Source organism: Pseudophryne corroboree, chromosome 2 (genome assembly GCF_028390025.1).
Source record: "Pseudophryne corroboree isolate aPseCor3 chromosome 2, aPseCor3.hap2, whole genome shotgun sequence".
NCBI lineage: Eukaryota > Metazoa > Chordata > Amphibia > Anura > Myobatrachidae > Pseudophryne > Pseudophryne corroboree.
The window spans coordinates 144,200,314-144,227,471 of NC_086445.1; the positions used below are offsets into that span (position 1 = coordinate 144,200,314).

At 46.2% G+C, this 27,158-nt stretch overlaps 1 protein-coding gene across 1 annotated transcript in view; it reads left to right on the plus strand.

Moving 5' to 3' along the window:
* Positions 1-27,158, plus strand: part of BRCA2 (BRCA2 DNA repair associated) — a 171,282-nt gene that overhangs the window by 1,998 nt on the left and 142,126 nt on the right. The window contains exon 2 of the mRNA XM_063951778.1: positions 24,681-24,932. Within this exon, the coding sequence (XP_063807848.1) occupies positions 24,681-24,932 (252 nt within the window). The remainder of the gene's footprint in view (positions 1-24,680; positions 24,933-27,158) is intronic.

The window sequence follows — 27,158 nt, forward strand, 5'->3', positions numbered from 1 at the left end:
GCCTGATCCTCCTAGTGAATATGGGTTGGGATCGTGTGACTGGGATCCCGGACACTAGAATGCAGTCAGGGGGCGAGCGCAACGAAGCCCCTTGCGGGCTTGGTGGCTTGCTGCGTTCGCCACAGGTTCTATACCTAATATATGGGTGTTGTGGACAACCACGAGTGGGAATAGTCCCTGTGTGTCGGCATTTCAAGTGGTCATGATCCCGGTGTTGGTATACTGACTGCCAGGATCTCGACTGCCGGTAACGTGACTACAGCCTTGTGCTGGTTTGATACTCTGGGCGGAAGGGATTCCTTGTCTAGCTCATCATACCAGGCTTTGCTAGCCAAGGGCTAGTAACGCCTGGTGTTATTAGCTATTTCTCTTACGTCCTAGGGGATACTAGGAATCCCATTTAGTACCATGGGGTATAGATGGGTCCACTAGGAGCCATGGGCACTATAGAAGTTTGAGTGTGCGGGCTGGCTCATCCCTCTATGCCCCTCCTCCCAGACTCAGTTTAGAATGGGGGGGGGTACCCCAAACCCACTAAGGGTTAGTGGTCCCATTCCCTGACAGGACACTAGCTCCTCTTCTGAGGGAACTATTCGCAAGCCCAACCACAGCGAGCGTACATTCCCGCAGCACCCTGCCATCCCTAACAGAGCCAGAAGAATGAAGAGTGGTGAGTACTAATCCGGCATGAGGGTACGGAGGAGCACGGCTTCTAAACGGGGCGGACTGCGTCTCCTGACTAAGTACACTGTAGTGTACACAGTACCCAGACTGGCACCACAGCCATAAAAGGGGGCTTACTCCATTTTATGCACACACACATAAAGCCAGTATAAAGAAGAGCGGAAGACCGCGCGCCATTGAAGGTGCGGGGCTTCACTATGAGCTGATCCAGCAGCTCACAAGCGCTATTTTCTCTACTGCTGCTGACACAGACGCTGACTGACAGGGACGTGCAGATCCTCTGGAAAGCCTCCTGTTTACCTCAGCGGTTCCAGGGGGTTATAGCAGGGGGGTAGCGATTTCTAGTGTACTAAGTCCCTAATCTAGGTACTTAGTCTGCGACCCAGCTAAGCTTGGCATTAGCGATAAGGGCGCTGTGTGCTGGTTCCATTCTCTCTTTGTGTCTCTCTGGAAGGGCTTTGTGGGTTAATTGTGCTCTTAACCTTTTCCTGTGTGTGTGCTGTTACTGTTGCAGTATGACAGGCAAAGAGTGTGTTTCATGTAAGGCACAGTGTTCCTCTTCTCCAGGGGGTTCACTAGTGTGTACTCACTGTAGTATCCCTTCCCAGGCTAGTGAGGCAGAGCCAGCTTGGTGAGTTCTCTGTCATCCATCTGGGGGAAGCTGCGCACTTACTGATGGGTTAGAGTGTGTGGGTAAGGAGTTTGGCACAGAACCTATAGAAAACTAACTCCCCCCCCCCCCCAACCCCTCCCATCTCCAGCCTGAACAACAAGTACCTCAGTTAATTTTTACAGCTGCCTTTCAACAGGGCAGCGGGCTTGTGTACAGTCGGAGCGGGATTGAAGGGGACTTAAGGGCAGATGTATTAACCTGGAGAAGGATCTGTTGGACAAATGGTCTGAATCGCATCTTCACATGCACCAGAGGATTCGTCTGTCACCAAAAGCCAGGATCTCCCTCCTGTGGTGGCTCCAGACTTCTCACCTAGTCGAGGGTCGGAGGTTCGGGATTCAGAATTGGATTCTGTTAACCACAGACGCAAGCCTCAGAGGTTGGGGAGCAGTCACCCAGGGGGTGCGATTTCAGGGAAGATGGTCAAGTTTGGAAGTTGTCCTTCCAATAAACATCCTGGAACTCAGGGCTATCTACAACACCCTTCTGCAGGCCTCATCTCTTCAGAATCAGGCCATTCAGGTCCACTAGGGTGGGCCTTAAGACTGCACACCTATAGCTGCCGGTAATGTGAGGTGCTACCTACTGAGACTTGTAGTTCTACTTAGAAAAAACGGGGTTTTGTAGGTGCACTATCTCTAGCATTACTGATATCCTACAGCTTAGCATATGATAAATAGTGGAGTTTGGTTATGTATTGATCAATGCATGTAGCTTAAGCCCCAGGGCAAGGGACTTCACTCTGCTGCAGTACCTAACACTATAGGGGTTCAAACCTAGTGCACGGGACCCCCCAAACCACCACAGCCAAGCGACCGCAGGGCATCACAGGTAATGATTGTGTAGTGAGAAGGATTAAGGAATAGGCGAGAAAAGAGTGTTATGGGGTGAATTAAAATAAGTGAAAAAGCTGTGACATGTATAATAAACAAACCGTGAAAGTGCCAAATTAAATGTAATGCTGCGATGCCCTGTTGTTCCTCAGCCACGGCAGTCGGACAGTGTGATGGCTGTGTCGTACATAAAACGACAGGGCGGAACGAAAAGCAGAGCCGCGATGTCAGAGGTGTCAAGAATTCTCCTCTGGGCGGAAAAATACGCCGTGCCGTTGTCGGCGAACTTCATTCCGGGAGAAGACAACTGAGAAGCAGACTTCCTCAGCAGACATGATCTGCACATGGGGGAATGGGGTCTCCACCTAGAGGTGTTCCGGTAATTAACATGTCGGTGGCGGTATCCACAAATCGACATGATGGCCTCTCGACTCAACAAGAAGCTCAAGCGGTATTTTTCCCAGGTCGAGGAACCCACAGGCAGTAGCGGTAGATGCCCTGACAACTCCGTGGGTTTACCAGCGGGTGTACGTGTTTCCTCCCATTCCTCTGATCCCAAGAATTCTAAAAAGAATAAAAAGGGAAAGGGTCCAAACAATCCTCATTGCTCCGGACTGGCCATGAAGGGCCTGGTATGCGGATCTTGAGATCCTGATCGATGATCCGTGGCCACTGCCTCTTCAAGAGGATCTTCTGCAGCAGGGCCCGTTCATCTATCAAGACTTACCACGGCTACGCTTAACAGCATGGAAGTTGAACGGTTGATTCTAGCCAGGAGAGAGGGATTCCTGACAAGGTCATCCCGACTATGATCCAAGCCAGAAAGGGGGTAACATCTAAACATTACCATCGTATTTGGAAGAAATATGTCTCTTGGTGTGAGAGCAGACAATATTCTACGGTGGAATTTCAACTGAGACGTTTCCTGCTTTTTCTGCAGTCGGGAGTTGACGTGGGCCTACGCCTAGGCTCCATTAAAGTTCAGATTTCAGCCTTGTCTATTTTCTTTCAGAAACAATTGGCTTATCTACCTGAGGTCCAGCTGTACTTAAAAGGTGTTTTGCACTTACAGCCTCCCTTTGTGCGACCTACGGCACCTTGGGATCTCAATTTGGTACTGCAGTTCCTTCAATCGGACTAGTTTGAACCGTTGCAAGATGTAGACTTAAAGTAACACACGTGGAAGACCGTCACACTGTTGGCCTTGGCTTAAGCAAGATGTGTGTCGGAGCTGGGTGCGCTGTCTCACAAGAGCCCCTACTTAATTTTCCATGAGGACAGAGCAGAACTCAGGACTCATCAGCAGTTTCTTACTAAGGTAGTGTCCGCGTTTCACATCAACCAACCTATTGTGGTTCCGGCTGTTACAGACGTCTCTGCTACTTCAAAGTCTTTGGATTTCGTGAGGGCTTTGAAGGTCTATGTGAAGAGAACAGCTCGTCACAGAAAATCGGACTCTCTGTCCGTTCTTTATGATCCCAATAAAATTGGGTGTCCTGCTTCGAAGCAGTCCATTGCATGCTGGATCAGGCTCACTATCCAGCATGCTTATTCCACGGCAGGTATGCAGATTCCGAAATCTGTTCAAGCCCACTCTACTAGGTCGCTGCGTTCCTCTTGGGCGGCACTGCTTTACAGCTCTGCCGAGCAGCTACTTGGTCGGGGTCGAACACGTTTGCTAAGTTTTACAAGTTCGATACTTTGGCCTCTGAGGACCTTCAGTTTGGTCAATCAGTTCTGCAGGAACCTCAGCACTCTCCCACCCGGTTTGGAAGCTTTGGTACTTCCCCCATGGTGCTAAAAGGATTCCCAGTATCCCCTAGAACGTAAGAGAAAATAGGATTTTAATTACCTACCGGTCAATCCTTTTCTCGTAGTCCGTAAGGGATACTGGTTGCCCACCCAGTGCTTCGTTCTTCCTACTCTTTTTTTTTTTTTTTTTTTTTTTTTACTTGGTTCAGTAATGTTTCGTTCAGCTGTTGCTGTTCCTGTTTGCAAGTTTGGTTAGCATGGCTTTCCTCTTGTTCTGGTTGTGCTGGTTGGAATTCTCACAACTTTCCTTTTCTATGTCTCTTCTCTCAAAGTATGTCCGTCTCCTCGGGCACAGTTTCCTAGACTGAGTCTGGTAGGAGGGGCATAGAGGGAGGAGCCAACACACACAATCAAACTTCTATAGTGCCCATGGCTCCTAGTGGACCCGTCTATACCCCATGATACTGAATGGATTCCCAGTATCCCCTACGGACTATGAGAAAAGGATTTACCGGTAGGTAATTAAAATCCTATTTTTTGTCTGCTGACTTTGCTGACCGTTGGACATTTAGGGGGCGGGAGACTTTCTTCTGAGGACAGTTTGTGTTTACGTTAAAATTGCATCTACAGTAACTGCACAAGAAACAATGGGGAAGATGTACTAAGCCTTCGAGAGAGAGAAACTACCAACCAATCGGCTAATAACTGCCATGTTACAGACTGTTTAAAAATATGACAGGAGCTGGTTGGCTGGTACTTCATCTCTCTCCACTTTATCTCTCTTCAAGGGTTAATACATCTGCCCCAATGCGTTTACATTTATAGTGAACCACAGTAACCAATCTGTAATAAGCTTGTGTAAGATAGTGTTAAGCCCAGTACACACTAGCCCGTCCCCGCCGATATTGGCGGTGGCGGGGTGCCGGCATCGGCAAGTGCATACACGCTTGCCAATGCCGGCAGGGAAGGGAGCGACAGTGGGGGGAACGACGGCTGGCTGTCGTTAACAAGGACCTCTCTCGTCTGTACATGTTCGGAAGAGGGAGGGGGTCGTTAACGATGTGCGCTGGACGAGATTGTGAAAGATCTTGCTCAGATCGGCCCATCTGAGCGAGAGCTTTCATTTTCTCGTCTAGTGTGTATGGGGCTATAAATAGTTTACAGCAGACAAAGAAACCTGAGCAGCTTGGACAGCTGACAATTAATTCTATTTAACTTAGTATGCATTGGTAATAATGTAACATGTATAGTCTTTGATTACAGCCCATGTTAGGGATGTCCAATATTGAATCTTTTACAGATAGACATGTTTTCATCTTGTAGATTCATTTGTACTGTATATAACCCCCTGCTAATTGAACTCTGTTTAATTGATCTTTTTGGCTTTGTCAGTGTTAAGGGGGGAATTGAATTAGCAGTGGTAAAGTATTGCGGTTAATTCGTGTCCAGGGGTAATTCAGTTTTCTCTAACGTCCTAGTGGATGCTGGGGACTCCGTAAGGACCATGGGGAATAGATGGGCTCCGCAGGAGACAGGGCACTTTAAGAAAGAATTTGGATACTGGTGTTCTCTGGCTCCTCCCTCTATGTCCCTCTTCCAGACCTCAGTTTGAATCTGTGCCCGGACGAGCTGGGTGCTACTTAGTGAGCTCTCCTGAGCTTGCTATAAGAAAGTATTTTGTTAGGTTTTTTATTTTCAGGGAGCTCTGCTGGCAACAGACTCCCTGCATCGTGGGACTGAGGGGAGAGAAGCAGCCCTACTCTCTGAAGATAGGTCCTGCTTCTTAGGCTACTGGACACCATTAGCTCCAGAGGGATCGTACACAGGATCTCACCCTTTGTCGTCCGATCCCGGAGCCGTGCCGCCGTCCCCCTCGCAGAGCCGGAAGACAGAAGCCGGGTGGAAGAAGCAAGAAGACTTCGAAATCGGCGGCAGAAGACTCCAGTCTTCATATGAGGTAGCGCACAGCACTGCAGCTGTGCGCCATTGCTCCCACACTACACCCACATACTCCGGTCACTGTAAGGGTGCAGGGCGCAGGGGGGGCGCCCTGGGCAGCAATTAGAGACCTCTTTGGCAAAAGTTTGCATAATATACAGTTGAGCACTGTATATATGTATGAGCCCCCGCCAAAATTGTACATGAAAGCGGGACAGAAGCCCGCCGTCGAGGGGGCGGGGCTTCTTCCTCAGCACTCACCAGCGCCATGTTTTTTTCTCCACAGCACCGCTGAGAGGAAGCTCCCCAGTCTCTCCCCTGCAGTTACACGGTAGAAGAGGGTAAAAAGAGAGGGGGGGCACATAATTAGGTGCAAAAATCAATATGAACAGCAGCTACTGGGTTAACATTAAGTTACTGTGTTATTCCTGGGTTATAGCGCTGGGGTGTGTGCTGGCATACTCTCTCTCTGTCTCTCCAAAGGGCCTTGTGGGGGAATTGTCTTCAGATGAGCATTCCCTGAGTGTGTGGTGTGTCGGTACGTGTGTGTCGACATGTCTGAGGTAAAAGGCTCCCCTAAGGAGGAGATGGAGCAAATATGTGTGTGAGAGGGTGACTCCGTCGACAACGCCGACACCTGTTTGGATATGTGTAATGTAAGGTGAATTTATTGCACAAAAGATTAGAGAACAGACAGGAAATCTACCCATGTCTGTCCCTATGTCGCAGAGACCTTTAGAGTCTCTCAATGCTCACTATCCAAAATAATAGACACTGATATCGACACGGAGTTTGACTCCAGTGTCGACTACGATAATGCAAAGTTACAGCCAAAATGTCAGAAAAGTATTCAATATATGATTATTGTAATAAAAGATGATTTGCATATCACTGATGACTCATCTGTCCCTGACACAAGGGTACACATGTTTAAGGGGAAGAAAGCTGAGGTTAATTTCCCTCCTCTCATGATGAAAAAGAGCGGGAATCTCCAGACAAGAGACTGCAGTTTCCCACAAAGAATTCTCAGGGAGTATTTTTTCCCCACTAGGGCCAGGATATGATGGGAATCTTCCCCTAGGATGTCACGTTTGCCCAAAAGGTAGCCCTGACGTAACAGCTATTCTCAGGGATCCTGCAGATAGCGTGCACATTCTGGTACACTACTCAGACCGGCGATTGTGTCGGCATGGGTTTATAGCGCTGTGGCAGCGTGGACCAGGTACCTTATCAGCAGAGATTGAGACCCTAGTATGTATATAGATATATATATGTATATGTATAGATATATTAATGATGCTGTCTTAAGAGATATGTATATATAAAACATGCCCAAAGAGACATGAGTATACTGGGTCCTAGAGTCAAAGCTATGTTGATTTCTGCTTGATGTGTCCTGTAGAATATGCAATGGACAGATGATGCCGACTTAAGAGGCATATGGAAGGCTGAGGATTGTGTGGAGAAGGGTTCTCGGACCTGGTCTCCACAGCTATAGCTGGTAATTCTGATATTTTGCCTTATATTCCTGCACAGCCTAGGAAAGCACGACATTATCAAATGCAGCCTTTCGAATAAAGAAACAAGAAAGTCTGAGGTGCGTCCCTTCTTGCCAGAGGCGGGGGCAGAGGAAAGAAGCTGCACAACACAGCTAGTTCCCAGGAACAGAAGTCCTCCCCGGCCTCAACAAAAATCCACTGCATGTCGCTGGGGCTCCACAGGCGGAGCTAGGCCCGGTGGGGACACGCCTTCGTAAGTTCAGCCACAAGTGGATTCACTCCCTGTTAGATCCCTGGGCAATAGTTATTGTGTCTCAGGGATACAAGCTGGACTTTGATAAAGCTTAATATTTATCTTATTTATAACACTCTAAAAGGTTAAAGAACACAGTACGCAATTGGCGCACGAGGTACCGTAAGGGTACGCTCTTAGCGTGGCGGACGCTGTATCGGGAGCGAGCCGCTCGAGCGACACAAACGCTCGCGAGAATACGCTGTTGGTATCGGGCACACTATAGGTGAGCGACTACCGTAATGCTACGCTATCAGCGTAGCGGACGCTCGAGACCACGAGGAGATCACGAGCGGCGCAGATGCTCACAAGATAACAATCAGTAGGCCTTGAATGTAACACACAGGATAATTCTTACACTGTAGACCTTGTATTGAAACACTGTAGCTATATAACGCTGCTTAACCTTGTTTACACTAAAGCTGTTTGAGCGATAGAGACGCTCCTATTACCCTCTGCAATATAATGAACACACAATACCGGTCTAAGGGTCTAACGCCTTTTAAGGAAATGAACGAACGTTCAATTGCAAAAGAATAATACAATACAAGTTATACACTACCAAGATAACATAAAATACCTAACCAAGTAACTACACATAAAATACAATAAAGATACAATTACTTTTAAAGGGGAAGGAGAGAGAGAGAGAGAGAAAGAGAATGGCTTATAACAATAAAGACAATATGATTGCAGAGAAACTTACGCACAAAGGGAAAACAATCGCATGCGCCTTCTGGATATCCAGCTCCCGATTATCAGTGATGAGAACCGTTGAAGAGAATAGAGAGCTGGCCCAGATCGGCTTGTCCTTTTATACCCTACACACAATACAGTACAATGGTCCCTATATTCTTATTGTTCATTGGACACAGGAATTCGTCTACGCATTATAACAAAAGGTCATAGGTTGATTCATACAGGTGGGCTGTGACTATTTCTAACTGCTCAGGTGGGTGGGAAACTGGGTTTCCCGCCGCATGGATAATAAAGTGCAAATACAGTAAATGTTCATAAACTTCTTATGTCCATAACTATTCGCACGAGCGAGTTATCCGCTTCAAACCAACACCGGAATATTGCTAATTAAATACTCTTCCGATGGATACTAAACACCACTGTATAACCCCTGTCTGACCCTTCGTATCAAACAAAGAGGGATCTCTTTGTCTATGAACATGCTACATTAACTAAACTTTCAGATTCTATCAAAGGGACCATAATCTACAAAATACATTATATGGTTAAAATATGTTACGATTGAGTCGCACGCTAGACGCATACAAACTCTACCGTAAATGCGCATACCGTGCGCCTGCGGGTGCACGCAACAGCGAGTATGCGCACGCACGGGAGAGCTCATGCACACGCAGCGGGGACACGCATGAGGTGCAAATATGGCAGTGTGTAGCGTGATATTTTTCTGACTTTGACAGTCCACCCTTTGGCAGTCACCAATAACTGCCACTTTCTAAAACATTTCAAAAAGAGAAAAATGTGTCATGTATAATACATTTCTATGATTGGGTAGGGGAGGAGAGGAGAAGGTAGGAAAAGGGTATGACCTAGTGAGATAGCAGAAGCATGTGTGTATGAATCCATGTTTGGGGGGTCATGTATCATCGTGCCGTACGTGTTTTAAAATCAAGCTTCGAGGTATTGCGAAGTATACATTTGAATTCCTTCTTATCCCGTATTAAGGGTCTGTGGATGGGCTGTCAAACTTTACCGAGCTCTTTTCGGCTTTTGGTTGCAACAAAATGGGGGAGCACATTTTAGTTGATGATACATGAATGGGGGAATATGTGAGTGCTGATATCTGTGCCTGTATTCCCTATCGACTATGTGTGTCATTACCTGAAGGTTGCAGAGATGAAGATAAGAAACAATTATGGTAAATGCAGTGATATTCTATGTGAGGTTAATATACATTTGTTGATTGAAGTCTTGTCTGAAGTCTTGTCTGATGTACATGTTGACTGTAGTCTCTTTGTGCTTTTGCCAATAAACGCAAGCAAAGCTGTATCAATGTCCATAGACTTACAAAAGTGTTGGGCTAGCGTAAAATTAAAGGTACTAGGGATATGGGGGGTCTATGGCATAGTCCATCAGTTGTCTGTGTAAAAGGTTGTCAAATTCTTCTTCCAAGCGGATGTCTTTTTACCTTGGAGAGAAACAAAGGAGAAACGGGTGAAAGAAACGGACCGTGGAATCACATTTTCATCACAACATTGTCTCTATCGTTGGGTCATAAATCAAATCAGTTGTTGTTATTACAGTATCTTCACTCCTTAAACTCATCACTCGGGCGCTACGTTTACACTTTGTTAAAACCCGAACGCATCTAAATATCAGACCGACCAATATGATGACACCCAGAATACACAAAAGGAATTTCCCTACATCCATGATAATTCCTTGAGTCCATTCTCCTAAACCAGAGAACCAATTTCGTGGGTTCAACCATGACACCCAACTGGTCAGCTCATTACCCACAGCCGCAAGGGTGAGATTGTGTCTCCTGCGGAATTCCCACTTTAATTGGAGAATGTCGTCCATCTTTTGGTCTATGACCTCGACCGGGTCCTCGGTGCTGTTTGTAATATATGTGCAGCACTTTATTCCATACTGAGTCGCTAGGGTAACACAATACCCACCCGTCACAGCTGTGAGATAATTGAGAATCATCCTATGCTGAACCAGTTCTGTTTTACAAGCTTGGAGCTCCCTTCCAGTATACCTGAATGTGTCATCATACATTTCAGTGATATTGTCTAATAAATTTGCAAGCGCAGATATGTATTTATAATTTATCACTCCTCTGGCGGTACGAGTGATATCTAACGCGATTAGAACTTGAATCCCGGTGGATTCATTGATCAGGTCTGAGGCCGGATGCTCTGTTCTTTCTATTAGGTGCTGTTTAACGATGTGCTCGTAATGAGTGTGAGTATAAGGAGCTTGGACACCGCGGTGAATATCTTTCATTTTAGTATGTGATACAGTCATTACTTCAGGCAGTACTTTTCCAATATAACATAACCCTTCTGAGTTTGGGGCAAGCCACTTATACGCCTTCCTCCCGCATATGAAATATGCATCATCGGGGAGAACATATGGGACGGAGTAGGACATTACCATATTACACATTTTCCATATGAAATCTCCTAACCCTAATTCTCCCATCTGTTTAGTACACGTATCAGTTTGTACGATGTGTGCACAGTATCCTGGTGATACCTCTCCAACTCTCATGGTCCTACTTCCTAGGGTATACCTATATCGGAAATATTTTCCACTACCGGCTATGTGGCGTATAAGTTCTGTATCTGTTGGCATTCTATCGGCTCTGTATGAAAAGGTCATGGTTTGGTTATTCCATGACACTTCCCAATTTCCCGGCTTTCGGGGATTGGAAATGTTAAAACATACTAGGGATCTATCCACATGATATTGGTGGAGCTTCAAACTAGGAGGACTGGAGATATTAAACCTCCTGTCCACCGGCCTCCCACCACTTAGCTCAAGTACCTCCCCTATCGTTAAAGGGAAGGGCACTAATCCTGATTTGCTATGGCCTTGAGGTACTTGAGAGCATACCCAACAGTCTGTTTGGTTTAACACCTTACCCACTAAGGAGTGATAGTCACTCAATGGTTGCCGGTCCATGTGGATATTAAAACTGGATTGGCATTTCTTGATACACCCATCCTCAACTACACTGTCACAGAGTCTACAGATACAGTTCTCTTCAGCTAACAATCCTTCACAATTTCTTCTATTGTCAATGCTACCAGATCGTTTTCTGATACTCGCCTTTACTCGGTGATTATGTTGTTCTTGGAAATCTACGCCTCCATCTCTGTCATCTGAACCCATTCCAGAACCTCTCTCGACCTCCATGGTACTCTCGCCGGAACAGACTGCTCTGGTTAACATCATGGTCAACAGGAAAATCCGGATCACAGTCTCTTGGGGCAAGTCCATCTTATGGGAGGAAATGGAGAAAAATGAGAAGGGGGAAAGAAACAATTGAGGGAGATGGGATGGGAAGTGGGGAAAAACAATAAAAGGGAACAGGGAATCGACAACTGCCTCCGATCTTATTATTCTCAATGCTCAGGTGCCGTCTCAGTCCTCCTGAAACAGACACTCCAGTGATACAACTTCCTCTACCGTCTGTTCTTTATCACGGGACCTCTCTGGATCAGCAACCTTCTTACAATGGGACGAATGAACCCAAGTCTCTCTCTCGGCAACCTTCAATGCTGTCGTGCTAATCAATAAGACTTGGTATGGTCCTTCCCATCTGTCAATGAGGCAACCTGAGCGTAGAAAATTCCGTATCATTACATAATCCCCAGGTTCAATGTCATGACAATTACTATCTGGCAAATCAGGAATCACTAACTTCAGATTGTCATTCTGATTCCTTAGCTGTTTACTCATGTTAACCAGGTATTTTACAGTCACTTCATTGTTACACTTCAAATCATCCTGAGGGTTAATCATAACATGCGGTTGTCGACCAAACAGAATTTCAAAGGGGGACAGATTAAGAGGGGACCTGGGAGTGGTTCTGATGCTGTATAGTACAATGGGTAAAGCTTCTGGCCATGTTAATCCTGTTTCTGCCATAACGTTGCTCAATTTATTTTTAATAGTGCTGTTCACTCTTTCTACTTTCGCACTCGCCTGGGGGCGGTACGGAGTGTGCAGTTTACTATCAATTCCCATCAACTTACACATTCCTTGAAAGACACCTGTAAAATGGGTACCCCTATCACTTTCAATTATTCTAGGGATACCGTATCTACACACAAATTCCTGCACAGTTTTCTTAGCAGTAAACATAGCGGTATTTGTGGCCGCAGGAAATGCTTCGACCCAATTTGAAAACACATCTATACAAACTAGTACATACTTCAAATTTCGACAAGGGGGTAATTGTATAAAATCAATCTGTATTACCTGAAAAGGGCCGCCTGTAGGTGGGATATGAGATGGTTCTGTTGGTATTGCCTTTCCGATGTTCTTCCTCAAGCAGGTAAGGCATGACATTGCTCTCTTACCTGCATGGGATGAGAATCCTGGGGCGCACCAATCTGCTCTTACCAACTTGCACATTCCTTCCTTGCCCAGATGAGTCAGCCCATGTGCTGCTTCAGCTAAACATGGAAGGTATGCTCTGGGTGCCACTGGTTTACCCTGTCCATCTGTCCAGAGTCCTGAGGACTCCTGGCCATATCCTTTTGACCTCCAAACTGCCTTTTCCTGTGTGGAACACAAATTTTGCATTTCACACAACTTCTGTCTGTTGATGGTATTGAATACCATCAATTGTGTGGTGTCTGTCTGTCTGGGGGTACCAGCTGCTAACTTAGCAGCTTCGTCTGCTCGGCTGTTACCAAGTGATACTGGGTCTTGGCTATATGTATGTGCTTTACACTTGATAACAGCCACTCTGTCGGGTTCCTGTATCGCTGTTAGAAGCCTTTTGATGTGAGCTGCATGCGCTATCGGTGTACCAGCTGCCGTCATGAAATTTCTGAGGCGCCATAGGGCTCCGAAATCATGGACTACCCCGAAGGCGTATCTAGAATCCATGTAGATATTGGCTGACTTTCCCTTAGCCAATTCACATGCTCTGGTTAGGGCAACCAGTTCATCAACCTGGGCTGAGTGAGGTGGGCCTAGCGGTTCTGCTTCTATGGTGCCTTGGTCATTTACGACTGCGTATCCAGTACACAAGTCTTCCGAGTCCGTCTGTCTGTGACAACTACCGTCAGTGTAGAAAGTAAAATCTACATCTTCCAGGTGGTTGTCACTGATGTCAGGCCTTGCCGTGAAATTTTGGGTCAAATATTCCATACAATCATGTGTGTCATCCTTTGTATTAAATCCTCCTTCCCCATCACTCTCATCCTCCACCCTTTGTGCCTGTCCAGGCACACCTGGGAGATATGTTGCAGGATTTAATGCACTGCATCTCCTTATGGTGATGTTTACGGGGGCCATTAATGCCAATTCCCATCTTGTAAACCGCGCTGATGAGACGTGCCTGGTTTGGGCAGAATTCAGCAAGGCTGACACTGCATGTGGTGTATGAATTGTGAGGTTGTGTCCTAGCACTACATCTTCGCTTTTTGTAACTAGCAATGCTATCGCAGCGACACTTCGCAAGCATGTGGGGAGGGATCGCGCTACCGTATCTAGCTGAGCGCTGTAGTATGCTACCGGCCTGCTGGCATCACCGTGCTTTTGGGTTAGGACGCCTGCCGCGCAACCAGCACTTTCTGTTCCGTACAGGTCAAAGGGTTTCCCGTAGTCTGGCATACCTAATGCTGGTGCCTGCGTTAGGCACTGTTTAAGTCTCTCAAATGCCATCTCGGATTCGTCTGTATGCGAAATCCGATCAGGTTTGTTTGATGAGACCATCTCCTGCAACGGTAATGCTAGAATGGAAAACCCTGGGATCCAGTTACGGCAATACCCACACATTCCTAAAAACGTTCTGATCTGTTGCTGGGTTTGTGGCAGAGTCATGTCTCTAATTGCTTGAATTCTATCAGCGGTCAGGTGTCTCAGTCCTTGTGTTAGACAGTGTCCCAGATATTTTACTTTAGGCTGGCATAATTGTAATTTGTCTTTGGAAACCTTGTGTCCTGTGTCTGAAAGATGAAACAGGAGCTGTTTCGTATCTTTCAGGGACGCTTCCAGTGAATCTGAACACAAGAGTAAATCGTCCACATACTGTATCAATATAGATCCACTCTCTGGTTGAAAAGACTGTAAACAATCATGCAAAGCCTGTGAAAATATACTTGGGCTGTCTATGAAACCTTGTGGTAATCGAGTCCATGTGTATTGGACTCCTCTGTATGTAAATGCAAACAAATATTGGCTGTCAGGATGCAGGGGTACAGAGAAAAAGGCGGAGCAGAGGTCAATAACAGTGAAAAATTTAGCAGTGGGAGGGATCTGCATAAGGATGACAGCTGGATTTGGCACTACGGGGAACTGACTCTCAACTATTTTGTTAATCCCCCTTAGATCCTGTACTAGCCTGTAACCCCTCCCCCCACTCTTTTTCACAGGGAAGATGGGACTATTGGCAGTGCTGGATGTTCTTACCAGGATGCCCTGTTGTAGCAAGCGCTCTATTACGGGGTATACTCCTAATTCCACCTCTGGCTTCAGAGGGTATTGTGGGATTTTTGGAGCTATCCTACCATCTTTTACTTGCACAACTACTGGAGCTACGTTTGCCCTTAATCCAGTGTCTTGTCCGTCTTTAGTCCAAAGTGACTCTGGTATTTGGGATGTCATTTCTTCTACCTGGGATGGATTCCTATTTATCATAACAGTATGTGACATTAATTTTGATGGGGAGTCTAGCATGTCTCGCACTTCCTGAGCGTGATTCTCAGGTATGTCTAAGAATACACCTTCAGGAGTACAATAAATGACGCACCCCATTTTACACAGTAAATCTCTTCCCAGGAGATTAGTCGGTGCCGATGCCGCCAGCAAAAAGGAATGCTTGGTATGCAAAGGCCCTATTGTAATCTCTGCTGGTTTGCTAACAGGGTAGTGCTGGACTACTCCCGTTACTCCCATGGCTGGAATTGTCTTACCAGTGGTTCTCATGCCCACTGTCGAATTTATCACTGATTTGGCCGCCCCCGTATCTACAAGGAAGTTTAATGATTTACCAGCTACATCAATTGTGACCTCGGGTTCACTTCCAAGGCTTGCAATCAATTTCACTGGCTGCAGATTACAGGTATGGCCACACCCCTATTGGGTATGGTGACCTCCCTGAATCGTGCTGGCAGCAACTACTTGAGAAGGGGGTAAATGGGAACTACCAGAGACTTGCCAGTCTCTTTTTGGGGGATACCTTTTTGTTTCCCCTGCATGTGGCTCATGACTCCGTCCCTGCGATCCCTGATCCCAATTTCGTGTGTCATGTCGTCGTCTAGGGGGTTGATATGATTTTTGTGCATTTTTCGATCTACAGTCTCGTGCAAAATGTCCCTCTTTATGACAGTAATAACAAGTTACCACATTTGACTTACCCACAGGGTTTGGAGATTTATACAAAGATTGCCTTGTGGTCAGGGCCTGTATACTTACGGCCATTAATTTATCACTTTGTAACTCCCTGTGTCTGGTGATATTCCGATCGTGATCAATAGCGGCCTCTCTCAAAGTAGCCACCGACAGACCTCGCCAACATGGTTGCGTGGTCTGTACCCTTGTCTTCAATACCTCCTTTAAACCATCCATTAACACAGATACTGCTACCTCTCTATGATTTGCATTTGTCTTAATGTCTTCTATGCCTGTGTATTTAGCCATTTCCAGTAGTGCCCTATGAAAATACTCAGCAGCTGTTTCTGACTCTTTTTGCTTAATGGAGAAAATTTTGTTCCATTTAACTACAGCTGGAAAATACTCTTTTAACTGTATTTTTATCCTCTTTACATTATCTTGGTTGTACACATCCGTAAGGGGTACATCTTCATCTAATTTACAGTCAGCTAAGAATTGTGCTGAGTCGACATTGGAGGGTAAACATGCCCTCAGCAATATCTGCCAGTCTTTGTTATTGGGCTCTACAGTATTCCCTAGATCTCTAATGTATTTCTGGCTAGCAACTAGATCCTTCCTAGGATCAGGGAATTCAGACACTATTGCTCTTAATTCCATTCGGGAAAATGGACAGTGCATGGCAATGTTTCTGACAGGAGTGACTCCTGAAGTGTCCGTTTTCCCATTTGGCACTGCTATTGCCCTAACGGGATTAAGTCTAATAACATCATTCTGAGTAGATTCTACAGCCTGTGGTGAAATGGTTTCAGCATAGTGTATGGTGCCGTACTTACCCGTTGATACGACCTCACCTGTCCCTCCGCTAGGGGCCTTGGATACTAATCTTACGGGTTGGGTCGTGCCCACTGCTGTTTCTGATATGGTGGCTGCTAGAGAGAGTGCCGATAGTGTTGTTGACTCGTCCTCTTGATCACACTCCTGGGGAAAGTTTAAAACAGGGTACAACTTGCACGGGTTAATATTTGCATTACTCATCTTATTCATATTATCCTTAACATTTATACAGTTACTAAGTGCCTGTTTATCACACATTAGTGCGTCATTCTCTGCAACCAACTTCTCTCCCGTTATGTAAGGTGGCGGTGGTGCCGTAGCTATCAGTTTCCTGATAGGGTTAGATCCAGCCGCCTGAGCCAATCCTCTCTGTATTTCACCCTCCTGTTGCCATAACTGTAAGTAGTCATAATGTTTGATCCGTCTCTTTGTTGATTTAATGAGACATATCCTTCTCCTAAGATTTTGTAACACATCTGGGCTAAAATTACCTACCCGGGGAAACTTCTCCCCGTCATGCACAGTCATTCTTTCCCATTCATCACATAAAACCTCTGTGTGTGAACCGTATTTTTCACACATTACATACCTTGCTGACCCGATTGGCCGGTTTACTGAATCAACCCGAACTGAGGTTGATCGCCCCCTACCTGAACAACTGGCCCCCATACTTGCAGGTGTTGCTTTCACTACCTCTGACCTTCAAATCAGGGTCTTCAGCGAACCCTTACAAAACCAAGATGTTCGGGGTAGGCCGACGGTGGCAGTTTACCGAGTACTCCACTCACTCGCCCACGCCGACCAATACGCCCACACACTGCCTTAGCGCTGGCGTACTCGACCTAGGGCCCCTGCGACCTGAACCGCTATTTACTGGAACATGCGAGTGTGATCCGCAGAGCACTTAACCCTTTCCAGTAACTATTGGTTGCTGGATAGTTCCTGAGTGACCAGCGAACCTCCCTTAAAATAAAAAAAATTACACAAATCACGTTAGAATGTACAAATAGCGTTTATGACCCCTTTCGTACGCAAATGGTACTGGTCAGGTTACTAACTAATGCACACAATTACGTGCGGTACAATCGTTCTGCACATAAGCAACTAATCTTATGTGCGGAGCGACCAGTGGAATCGAAAATTGCGGCTGCGAATTCCTTCAGCCAGAGCTTTAATGGCCTATATGGGTTCCGCACCAACCCTTCCTGGTGTTGTGCTACTTTTCTCTATAGCGGACTTCTTAGTCTGCTGTACCTAGACCTCCTGGTCTGTTCCGGACCTCCTGGTCTGTGCTACAGTAGACCTCCTGGTCTGCTATACTCTAATGCTCAAATTTATGTTTAACAAGGGATGCCTCCCCAGCCACCATGCACGTCACTTACATGTATGTACCTCACGAGAACTCGACTTCTTGTGGTTCAACCCAAAAATTGTAAAAACTTATATATACAAACACTCACCACATGTACACTTTAATTTTTATTTCTGCGCAGAAATTCCTTTCATTCAGTAAACAGTCTAGACCAGATGAGTCGCAAATTGGAGAAGGATCTATTAGCTTAAAATTTTGGACACTAAAAATTGACTTGCGCTATTTATCGCGTTGCCTCCTTTTCGCCTGTTAAAAATAATACTACCGTGTGTTTTGAATTATGTGGGCGTACCCGGACGCTCCGTTGCGTAATATACGCTACGTGCGTCGGCCTTTGTGTTGCGTACACTAGTCTGACCCTTTTGTTAGAGACACGTGTATGCCAGCCAGATATGTCCACAGAAATACAGTTAACACGTTTATCAATGTAGATGATCTTTAATTGTAATCATCTACCGAGCACCACACAGGTCTTTCCTTGTATCTTAGGCAAAGCTGTGTGCGTGCTTTACAAATTACCCCTTAATGTATTACTTTTACTCTTTAACTACTAATAGCAACAAATCTTTCTTAGCACGTTATCAATTGTGAAATGGCAACCAGGAGAGTGATATGTGAAAATACACGAATGAAAAGAAATGCAGATGTATGCGTGCGTGCGTGCGTGCGTACGCAAGACAGAACAGAAAAAAAAACAGTTTTAAAAGACACTAGCGTATTGTTCTTACCTCCGGTTCCGGATTCCTTCAGCACCCTTTACTAAGCGAAGCAGACCCTTATCTTGGTCAGCACTATGAGGAATATTACCTCCCGCCCTTTGCTGACCGATAATGTCTGCTGAAATTACCTAGTGCAGATATGTGAAGGACGGACGAGCCGCCAATTGATAAAGCTTAATATTTATCTTATTTATAACACTCTAAAAGGTTAAAGAACACAGTACGCAATTGGCGCACGAGGTACCGTAAGGGTACGCTCTTAGCGTGGCGGACGCTGTATCGGGAGCGAGCCGCTCGAGCGACACACACGCTTGCGAGAATACGCTGTTGGTATCGGGCACACTATAGGTGAGCGACTACCGTAATGCTACGCTATCAGCGTAGCGGACGCTCGAGACCACGAGGAGATCACGAGCGGCGCAGACGCTCACAAGATAACAATCAGTAGGCCTTGAATGTAACACACAGAAAGGATAATTCTTACACTGTAGACCTTGTATTGAAACACTGTAGCTATATAACGCTGCTTAACCTTGTTTACACTAAAGCTGTTTGAGCGATAGAGACGCTCCTATTACCCTCTGCAATATAATGAACACACAATACCGGTCTAAGGGTCTAACGCCTTTTAAGGAAATGAACGAACGTTCAATTGCAAAAGAATAATACAATACAAGTTATACACTACCAAGATAACATAAAATACCTAACCAAGTAACTACACATAAAATACAATAAAGATACAATTACTTTTAAAGGGGAAGGAGAGAGAGAGAGAGAAAAAGAGAATGGCTTATAACAATAAAGACAATATGATTGCAGAGAAACTTACGCACAATGGGAAAACAATCGCATGCGCCTTCTGGATATCCAGCTCCCGATTATCAGTGATGAGAACCGTTGAAGAGAATAGAGAGCTGGCCCAGATCGGCTTGTCCTTTTTATACCCTACACACAATACAGTACAATGGTCCCTATATTCTTATTGTTCATTGGACACAGGAATTCGTCTTCGCATTATAACAAAAGGTCATAGGTTGATTCATACAGGTGGGCTGTGACTATTTCTAACTGCTCAGGTGGGTGGGAAACTGGGTTTCCCGCCGCATGGATAATAAAGTGCAAATACAGTAAATGTTCATAAACTTCTTATGTCCATAACTATTCGCACGAGCGAGTTATCCGCTTCAAACCAACGCCGGAATATTGCTAATTAAATACTCTTCCGATGGATACTAAACACCACTGTATAACCCCTGTCTGACCCTTCGTATCAAACAAAGAGGGATCTCTTTGTCTATGAACATGCTACATTAACTAAACTTTCAGATTCTATCAAAGGGACCATAATCTACAAAATACATTATATGGTTAAAATATGTTACGATTGAGTCGCAAGCTAGACGCATACAAACTCTACCGTAAATGCGCATACCGTGCGCCTGCGGGTGCACGCAACAGCGAGTATACGCACGCACGGGAGAGCTCATGCACACGCAGCGGGGACACGCATGAGGTGCAAATATGGCAGTGTGTAGCGTGATATTTTTCTGACTTTGACAACTTTGAGAAGATGCCCCCTCACCGACGGCCCTGCCGGCTTCCCCCCATGAGAGGAAAACAGTGTTAACTGCAATTCACAAATTGTATCTTCAACAGGTGTTGGTCAAGGTTCCCCTCCTTCAACAAGGAGGGGGTTATTATTCGACCATGTTGTAGTCCCGAAACCAGACGGTTCGGTCAGACCCATATTGAATTTAAAATCCCTGAACATATACCTGAAAAGGTTCAAGTTCAAGATGGAATCGCTAAGAGCGGTCATTGCAAGCCTGAAGGGGGGAGATTTTATGGAGACTCGGGACATAAAGGATGCATACCTTCATGTCCCCATTTATCCACCTCATCAGGCGTACCTCAGAATTGCGGTACGGGATTGTCATTACCAATTTCAGACGTTGCCGTTTGGTCTCTCCACGGCCTTGAGAATATTCACCAAGGTAATGGCGGAAATGATGGTGCTCCTGCGGAAGCAAGGTGTCACTATTATCACGTACTTGGACGATCTCCTCATAAAAGCGAGATCAAGAGAGCAGTTGGTGAACAGCGTATCACTTTCTCTGGAAGTGTAACGGCAACACGGCTGGATTCTATATATTCCAAAGTCTCTGCCTCTCCTAGGCATGATCCTAGACACAGACCAGAAAAGGGTTTATCTCCCGATAGAGAGAGCTCAGGAGCTCGTGACACTGGTCAGGAATCTATTAAAACCAAAACAGGTGTCAGTGCATCACTGCACTCGAGTCCTGGGAAGGAGGGTGGCATCATACGAGGCCATTCCCTTCGGCAGGTTCCATGCGAGGACCTTCCAATGGGACTTACTGGACAAGTGGTCCGGATCACATCTTCAGATGCATCGGTTAATCACCCTATCCCCCAGGGCCAGGGTGTCTCTCCTGTGGTGGCTGCAGAGTGCTCACCTTCTCGAAGGTCGCAGATTCGGCATTCAGGACTGGGTCCTGGTGACCACGGATGCAAGCCTCCGAGGGTGGGGGGCAGTCACACAGGGAAGACATTTCCAAGGGCTGTGGTCAAGGCAGGAGACTTGCCTTCACATCAATATCCTGGAACTAAGGGCCATATGCAACGCCCTAAGTCAAGCGGAGACCCTGCTTCGCGACCAACCGGTTCTGATTCAGTCAGACAATATCACCGCAGTGGCTCATGTAAACCGCCAAGGCGGCACAAGGAGCAGGGTGGCGATGGTAGAAGCCACCAGAATTCTTTGCTGGGAGGAGAATCACGTAAGCGCACTGTCAGCAGTGTTCATTCCGGGAGTGGACAACTGGGAAGCAGACTTCCTCAGCAGGCACGACCTCCACCCGGGTGAGTGGGGACTTCATCAAGAAGTCTTCATGCAGATTGCAAGTCGGTGGGAACTGCCACAGGTGGACATGATGGCATCCCACCTCAACAAAAAGCTGCAGAGATATTGCGCCAGGTCAAGAGACCCTCAGGCGATAGCTGTGGACGCACTGGTGACACCGTGGGTGTTCCCGTCGATCTATGTATTTCCTCCTCTTCCTCTCATACCCAAGGTGCTGAGAATCATAAGGAAAAGAGGAGTGAGAACAATACTCTTTGTTCCGGATTAGCCAAGAAGGACTTGGTATCCAGATCTGCAAGAAATGCTCACAGAGGACCCGTGGCCTCTGCCTCTAAGACAGGACTTGTGCAACAGGGGCCCTGTCTGTTCCTAGACTTACCGCGGCTGCGTTTGACGGCATGGCGGTTGAACGCCGGATCCTAGCAGAAAAAGGCATTCCGGATGAGGTCATTCCTACGCTGATAGAGGCTAGGAAGGATGTGACGGCTCAACATTATCACCGTATATGGCGAAAATATGGTGCTTGGTGTGAGGCCAGGAATGCCCCTACGGAGGAATTCCAGCTGGGCCGTTTCCTTCACTTCCTACAATCGGGAGTGACTTTGGGCCTGAAATTGGGTTCCATTAAGGTCCAGATTTCGGTCCTATCAATTTTCTTTCAAAAAGAACTGGCTTCTCTTCCTGAAGTTCAGACGTTGTAAAGGGAGTGCTGCATATTCAGCCCCCTTTTGTGCCTCCAGTGGCACCTTGGGATCTTAACGTGGTGTTGAGTTTCCTGAAATCACACTGGTTTGAGCCACTCAAAACCGTGGAGTTAAAATTTCTCACGTGGAAGGTGGTCATGCTATTAGCCTTGGCTTCAGCTAGGCGTGTGTCAGAATTAGCGGCTTTGTCACATAAAAGCCCCTATCTGGTTTTCCATATGGACAGGGCAGAATTGCGGACCCGTCCACAATTTCTGCCAAAAGTGGTGTCATCTTTTCATATGAACCAACCTATTGTGGTGCCTGTGGCTACTTGTGACTTGGAGGATTCCGAGTTGCTTGATGTGGTCAGGGCTTTGAAGGTTTATGTAGCCAGAACGGCTAGAGTCAGGAAAACTGAGTCGCTGTTTATCCTGTATGCATCCAACAAGCTGGGTGCTCATGCTTCAAAGCAAACTATTGCTCGCTGGATCTGTAACACGATTCAGCAGGCTCATTCTGCGGCTGTTTTGCCGCTTCCAAAATCAGTAAAAGCCCATTCCACAAGGAAGGTGGGCTCTTCTTGGGCGGCTGCCCGAGGGGTCTCGGCATTACAGCTTTGCCGAGCAGCTACTTGGTCAGGTTCAAACACTTTTGCAAAGTTTTACAAGTTTGATACCCTGGCTGAGGAGGACCTTGTGTTTGCTCATTCGGTGCTGCAGAGTCATCCACACTCTCCCGCTCGTTTGGGAGCTTTGGTATAATCCCCATGGTCCTTACGGAGTCCCCAGCATCCACTAGGACGTTAGAGAAAATAAGATTTTACTTACCGGTAAATCTATTTCTCGTAGTCCGTAGTGGATGCTGGGCGCCCGTCCCAAGTGCGGACTTCTTCTGCAATACTTGTATATAGTTATTGCTTAAATAAGGGTTATGTTGTGGTTGCATCAGGGTTGATCTGATGCTCCGTTGTTGTTCATACTGTTAACTGGGTAAGTTTATCACAAGTTATACGGTGTGATTGGTGTGACTGGTATGAGTCTTGCCCTGGATTCCAAAATCCTTTCCTTGTACTGTCAGCTCTTCCGGGCACAGTTTCTCTAACTGAGGTCTGGAGGAGGGACATAGAGGGAGGAGCCAGAGCACACCAGTATCCAAATTCTTTCTTAAAGTGCCCTGTCTCCTGCGGAGCCGCTATTCCCCATGGTCCTGACGGAGTCCCCAGCATCCACTTAGGACGTTAGAGAAAATAAGATTTTACTTACCGGTAAATCTATTTCTCGTAGTCCGTAGTGGATGCTGGGCGCCCGTCCCAAGTGCGGACTTCTTCTGCAATACTTGTATATAGTTATTGCTTAAATAAGGGTTATGTTGTGGTTGCATCAGGGTTGATCTGATGCTCCGTTGTTGTTCATACTGTTAACTGGGTAAGTTTATCACAAGTTATACGGTGTGATTGGTGTGACTGGTATGAGTCTTGCCCTGGATTCCAAAATCCTTTCCTTGTACTGTCAGCTCTTCCGGGCACAGTTTCTCTAACTGAGGTCTGGAGGAGGGACATAGAGGGAGGAGCCAGAGCACACCAGTATCCAAATTCTTTCTTAAAGTGCCCTGTCTCCTGCGGAGCCCGTCTATTCCCATGGTCCTTACGGAGTCTCCAGCATCCACTACGGACTATGAGAAATAGATTTACCGGTAAGTAAAATCTTATTATCTTCAATTGCCTGAATTATTGGTGATTTTGTTTCACCTGCCCGGAGGCAGGAGAAACAAAATGTTGGATAAGTGCTATGATTACCACTGCCGCGATCGAGAAAACCGTTTTATCCAGGAATTTATCCCAGATCCTGTGTGTGTTTGCGCTAAAACAGGCGTGAAAAAAAGGGGGGGAAACGTTTTTTTGCAGAAAACAGTATTTTACTATGATTATTTACAGTGAAAACGTATCGTTAGTCATTGAGTTCCTATATCTTTATATCCTGAAGGCAGGCACTTGAATATGACCAGGGGCGAATTTAGTGGCCAGGCCACCACTAGGCACAGTGTTATTGATTTGCCTCCCCCCCCCCCCCCCCCCCCCCCAAATCACGTCACTGCCACCCCCCAATCACGTCACTGTCACCTTCATGTTGGGGCTAGTCATGATGCCACCAGACCACCAATCAGCCATAATCTCATCCCCCACCACCTCATGTACCACAATTTGCTGCTCGTTACCCCCTCGCCCCTGCCAGTTGAAAAATAAAACTAATGCTTAAGTTTCAACTGTGTTCTACCCAAGGGTGAAAATAACTCTACCTGGACACATAGTAAAGTGATACGAATGAGAATCCTCCTAACATAATTAAGTATGTTTCTTGTAATACATGATTAGTGGTTATATCGTCTCAAATAATTACTCACCATATCTATATATTTTTTTTTCTCCTTTTACATTTTGTGAAACTTTTTTGTTGCAGATTTAGGTCCCATAAGCGTGAACTGGTTTGAAGAACTTACAGCAGAAGCTGCACAGTCTCAGCCCAGACTATATAACCATGAAGAGATGAAAGTGGATGGGCAGTTTGATCACTGTTTCAAGACCCCAAAACAGAAGCAGCCTTATTACAGTCAGTTAGACTCTACACCAACTATATTCAAAGAGCAGTGTCTACGCTCACCCCTGTTCCTTTCACCAACAAGAGATCAATGTAAAAATCATGTTGTGTCAGGTAAGTATTTTTTGGGGGGGAAATGAAAGGCAGCAAGAACATCTGGGGCAGGAGATTGAATAGTGATAATCCTTTCTAGAGAAAGGAAAACTTTGCACCCATAGAGCAAGAGTATGGCAATTCCAAGACTTCTGAAATCCCTAGGCTCAGTGTTTGAGGACTGTTCAGTGCGGAGTGTGGCTTATGGCTCCTGCTGGACTAATATTACTAGCGACGTGAGCCAATATTCTGCACACTAGTCACTGGAAGGTATCATGGCCAATCCCGGGATCGGCGGGATCCCAGGATTTGGGGCCAAAATTGCCGGGATTTGAATCCCGGGATTTCGGGATTAAACTGCGTGTGCGTGGTTTCATCATTATGCCGGGCAGCGCTGACCACCTGAGCCCTCGGCTCAGACGCTGCCCGGCTGAGAGACTGCGCAGCGCCGCGTGACATCAGAGGTCACGCTGCGCAGCGTAACCCCACGCCAACCTTCCCCTACAGCCACGGCTGCCTGCGATCTTAAGCGGAGGCGTGCTCACTGCGACTCGGCACATCAGTGAGCAGTCGCATGGCATGGCGTGGTGGCTGTGTCAGTTGCCCCAGTGCCACAGAGGGCTATTCAGTCCTGGCCGGAGAAAGTCTAGAGGAGCAGAGACGAGACCGCATAGGAGAAGGGAGCTCTGTTGTTAACTGCAGACACCTCCCAGCCCCACACGTAATGGGAGAGACAGCCCTGCTTGCATCACACTCTGAGTGACTGTAGACTGCTGTTCTTGTGGAGAGGACTGTAGTGTAGCCAGACTGGAGGAGGGTGAGTCACTGAATCATTTTTGCTTATCCTAGGGGGTTGGTGACCGTTTTATAATTTTCCAGGGCTGGGCCATGATTATGTTATGTATATATTTTTTTTAATTCATAATTCATGTGGTGTGTAGGGGCTGTGGTGGGTGGGGGCCCTGAAAGTAATTTTTTTTCCTGTATGGGGGCTGAGGCCTGGGTGGGCCATGAATGTTAATTTAATACTGTGGACTGTTGGGGCCTGGCTGTGGGCTTTGGAAGATTAATTATTTTTCTGCGGGCCTGTGCTGCTGGGCCATAAATGTTATTTTATTACAGTGCTGTTGGGCCTGGCCGGGGGGCCCCAGAAAGATTTATTTTTTCCTGTGTGCCTGTGCTGCTGGGCCATAAATGATATTTATTTGATATGCCTATGGTGTTGAGGCCTTGGCTAGGCCCCAACACCACAGGAATAAAATAACATTTATGCCCCAGCACAGGCCTACATGGGAATTTTTTTTTATTTTTTTTTTGTCTGTGGGCATGTGCTGCTGGGCCATAAATGTTATTTGTCACTCATTTTTATGTCAGAAAAACTACAAAGTTTATAATATTTTCATTGCCCAATTCAATTGAAAAAATGACCCGGGATTGGCCTCCCTACTGGAAAGCACTACCACTGCCTTGTTGAGGTCTCACTTGTTGGTGCTTGCCTATCAAAAGCAGGGTTACACCTGAGCTTAGCCACTGGCAAGTAAATGGAAGACCTGTGTGGAGTGGTAATAGTGAAGGCAAGTTAATCTGTGTACCAAGGTCACCGGTAAAGCACAAGTTTGTGGCTATTCTGAGGTCACTTTAAGTACAATATGAGTTTGTTAGTTTGATGTATAGACAGTTGTTTATTTGCTGTGTTACTATCCACAACAGCAATCCCCATTCACTAGTTCCTCGTTATGCGTCCGGCTTGGTAGGGTGATAACAATGTTAAAGCCAAGGCATTTGACAAGTAGGTTCCAGGGACGGTTCTTTCCCCTCAAAGCTTTTTGTTACAAGTGACAGTAAAAAAAAAAAAAAAAATCACCTCTTTGTCTTGTGTCAGTGTATTGTGAGTGAGATATCTGTACTAACTATTTGTTTAAGTCTATAGTACAGTACCACCCAAATCAACATCATGATTGTGCACTTTTAAGGGATGCTGGTTTTGTCTGTAAGCTGTAGGAACAATGCGAATTGACTATTTATTGCCAGTTATTTATATGGATTGGATACAGGATCCCAGTGCTTGGGATGCAGGCTGTCAAAATGCCGACCGCGGCATCCCAGTGTTTAAGATCCTGACAGCTAGTATTAACTAGTGTAACCCTGATTCCTCAACCCCCTAAGCCTAACCCACCTATCCCGCAGCCTGACCCTAACCTTTCCCCCTGCAGCCTAACCCTAACCTCCCCTTCTCTCAGCCTAAAC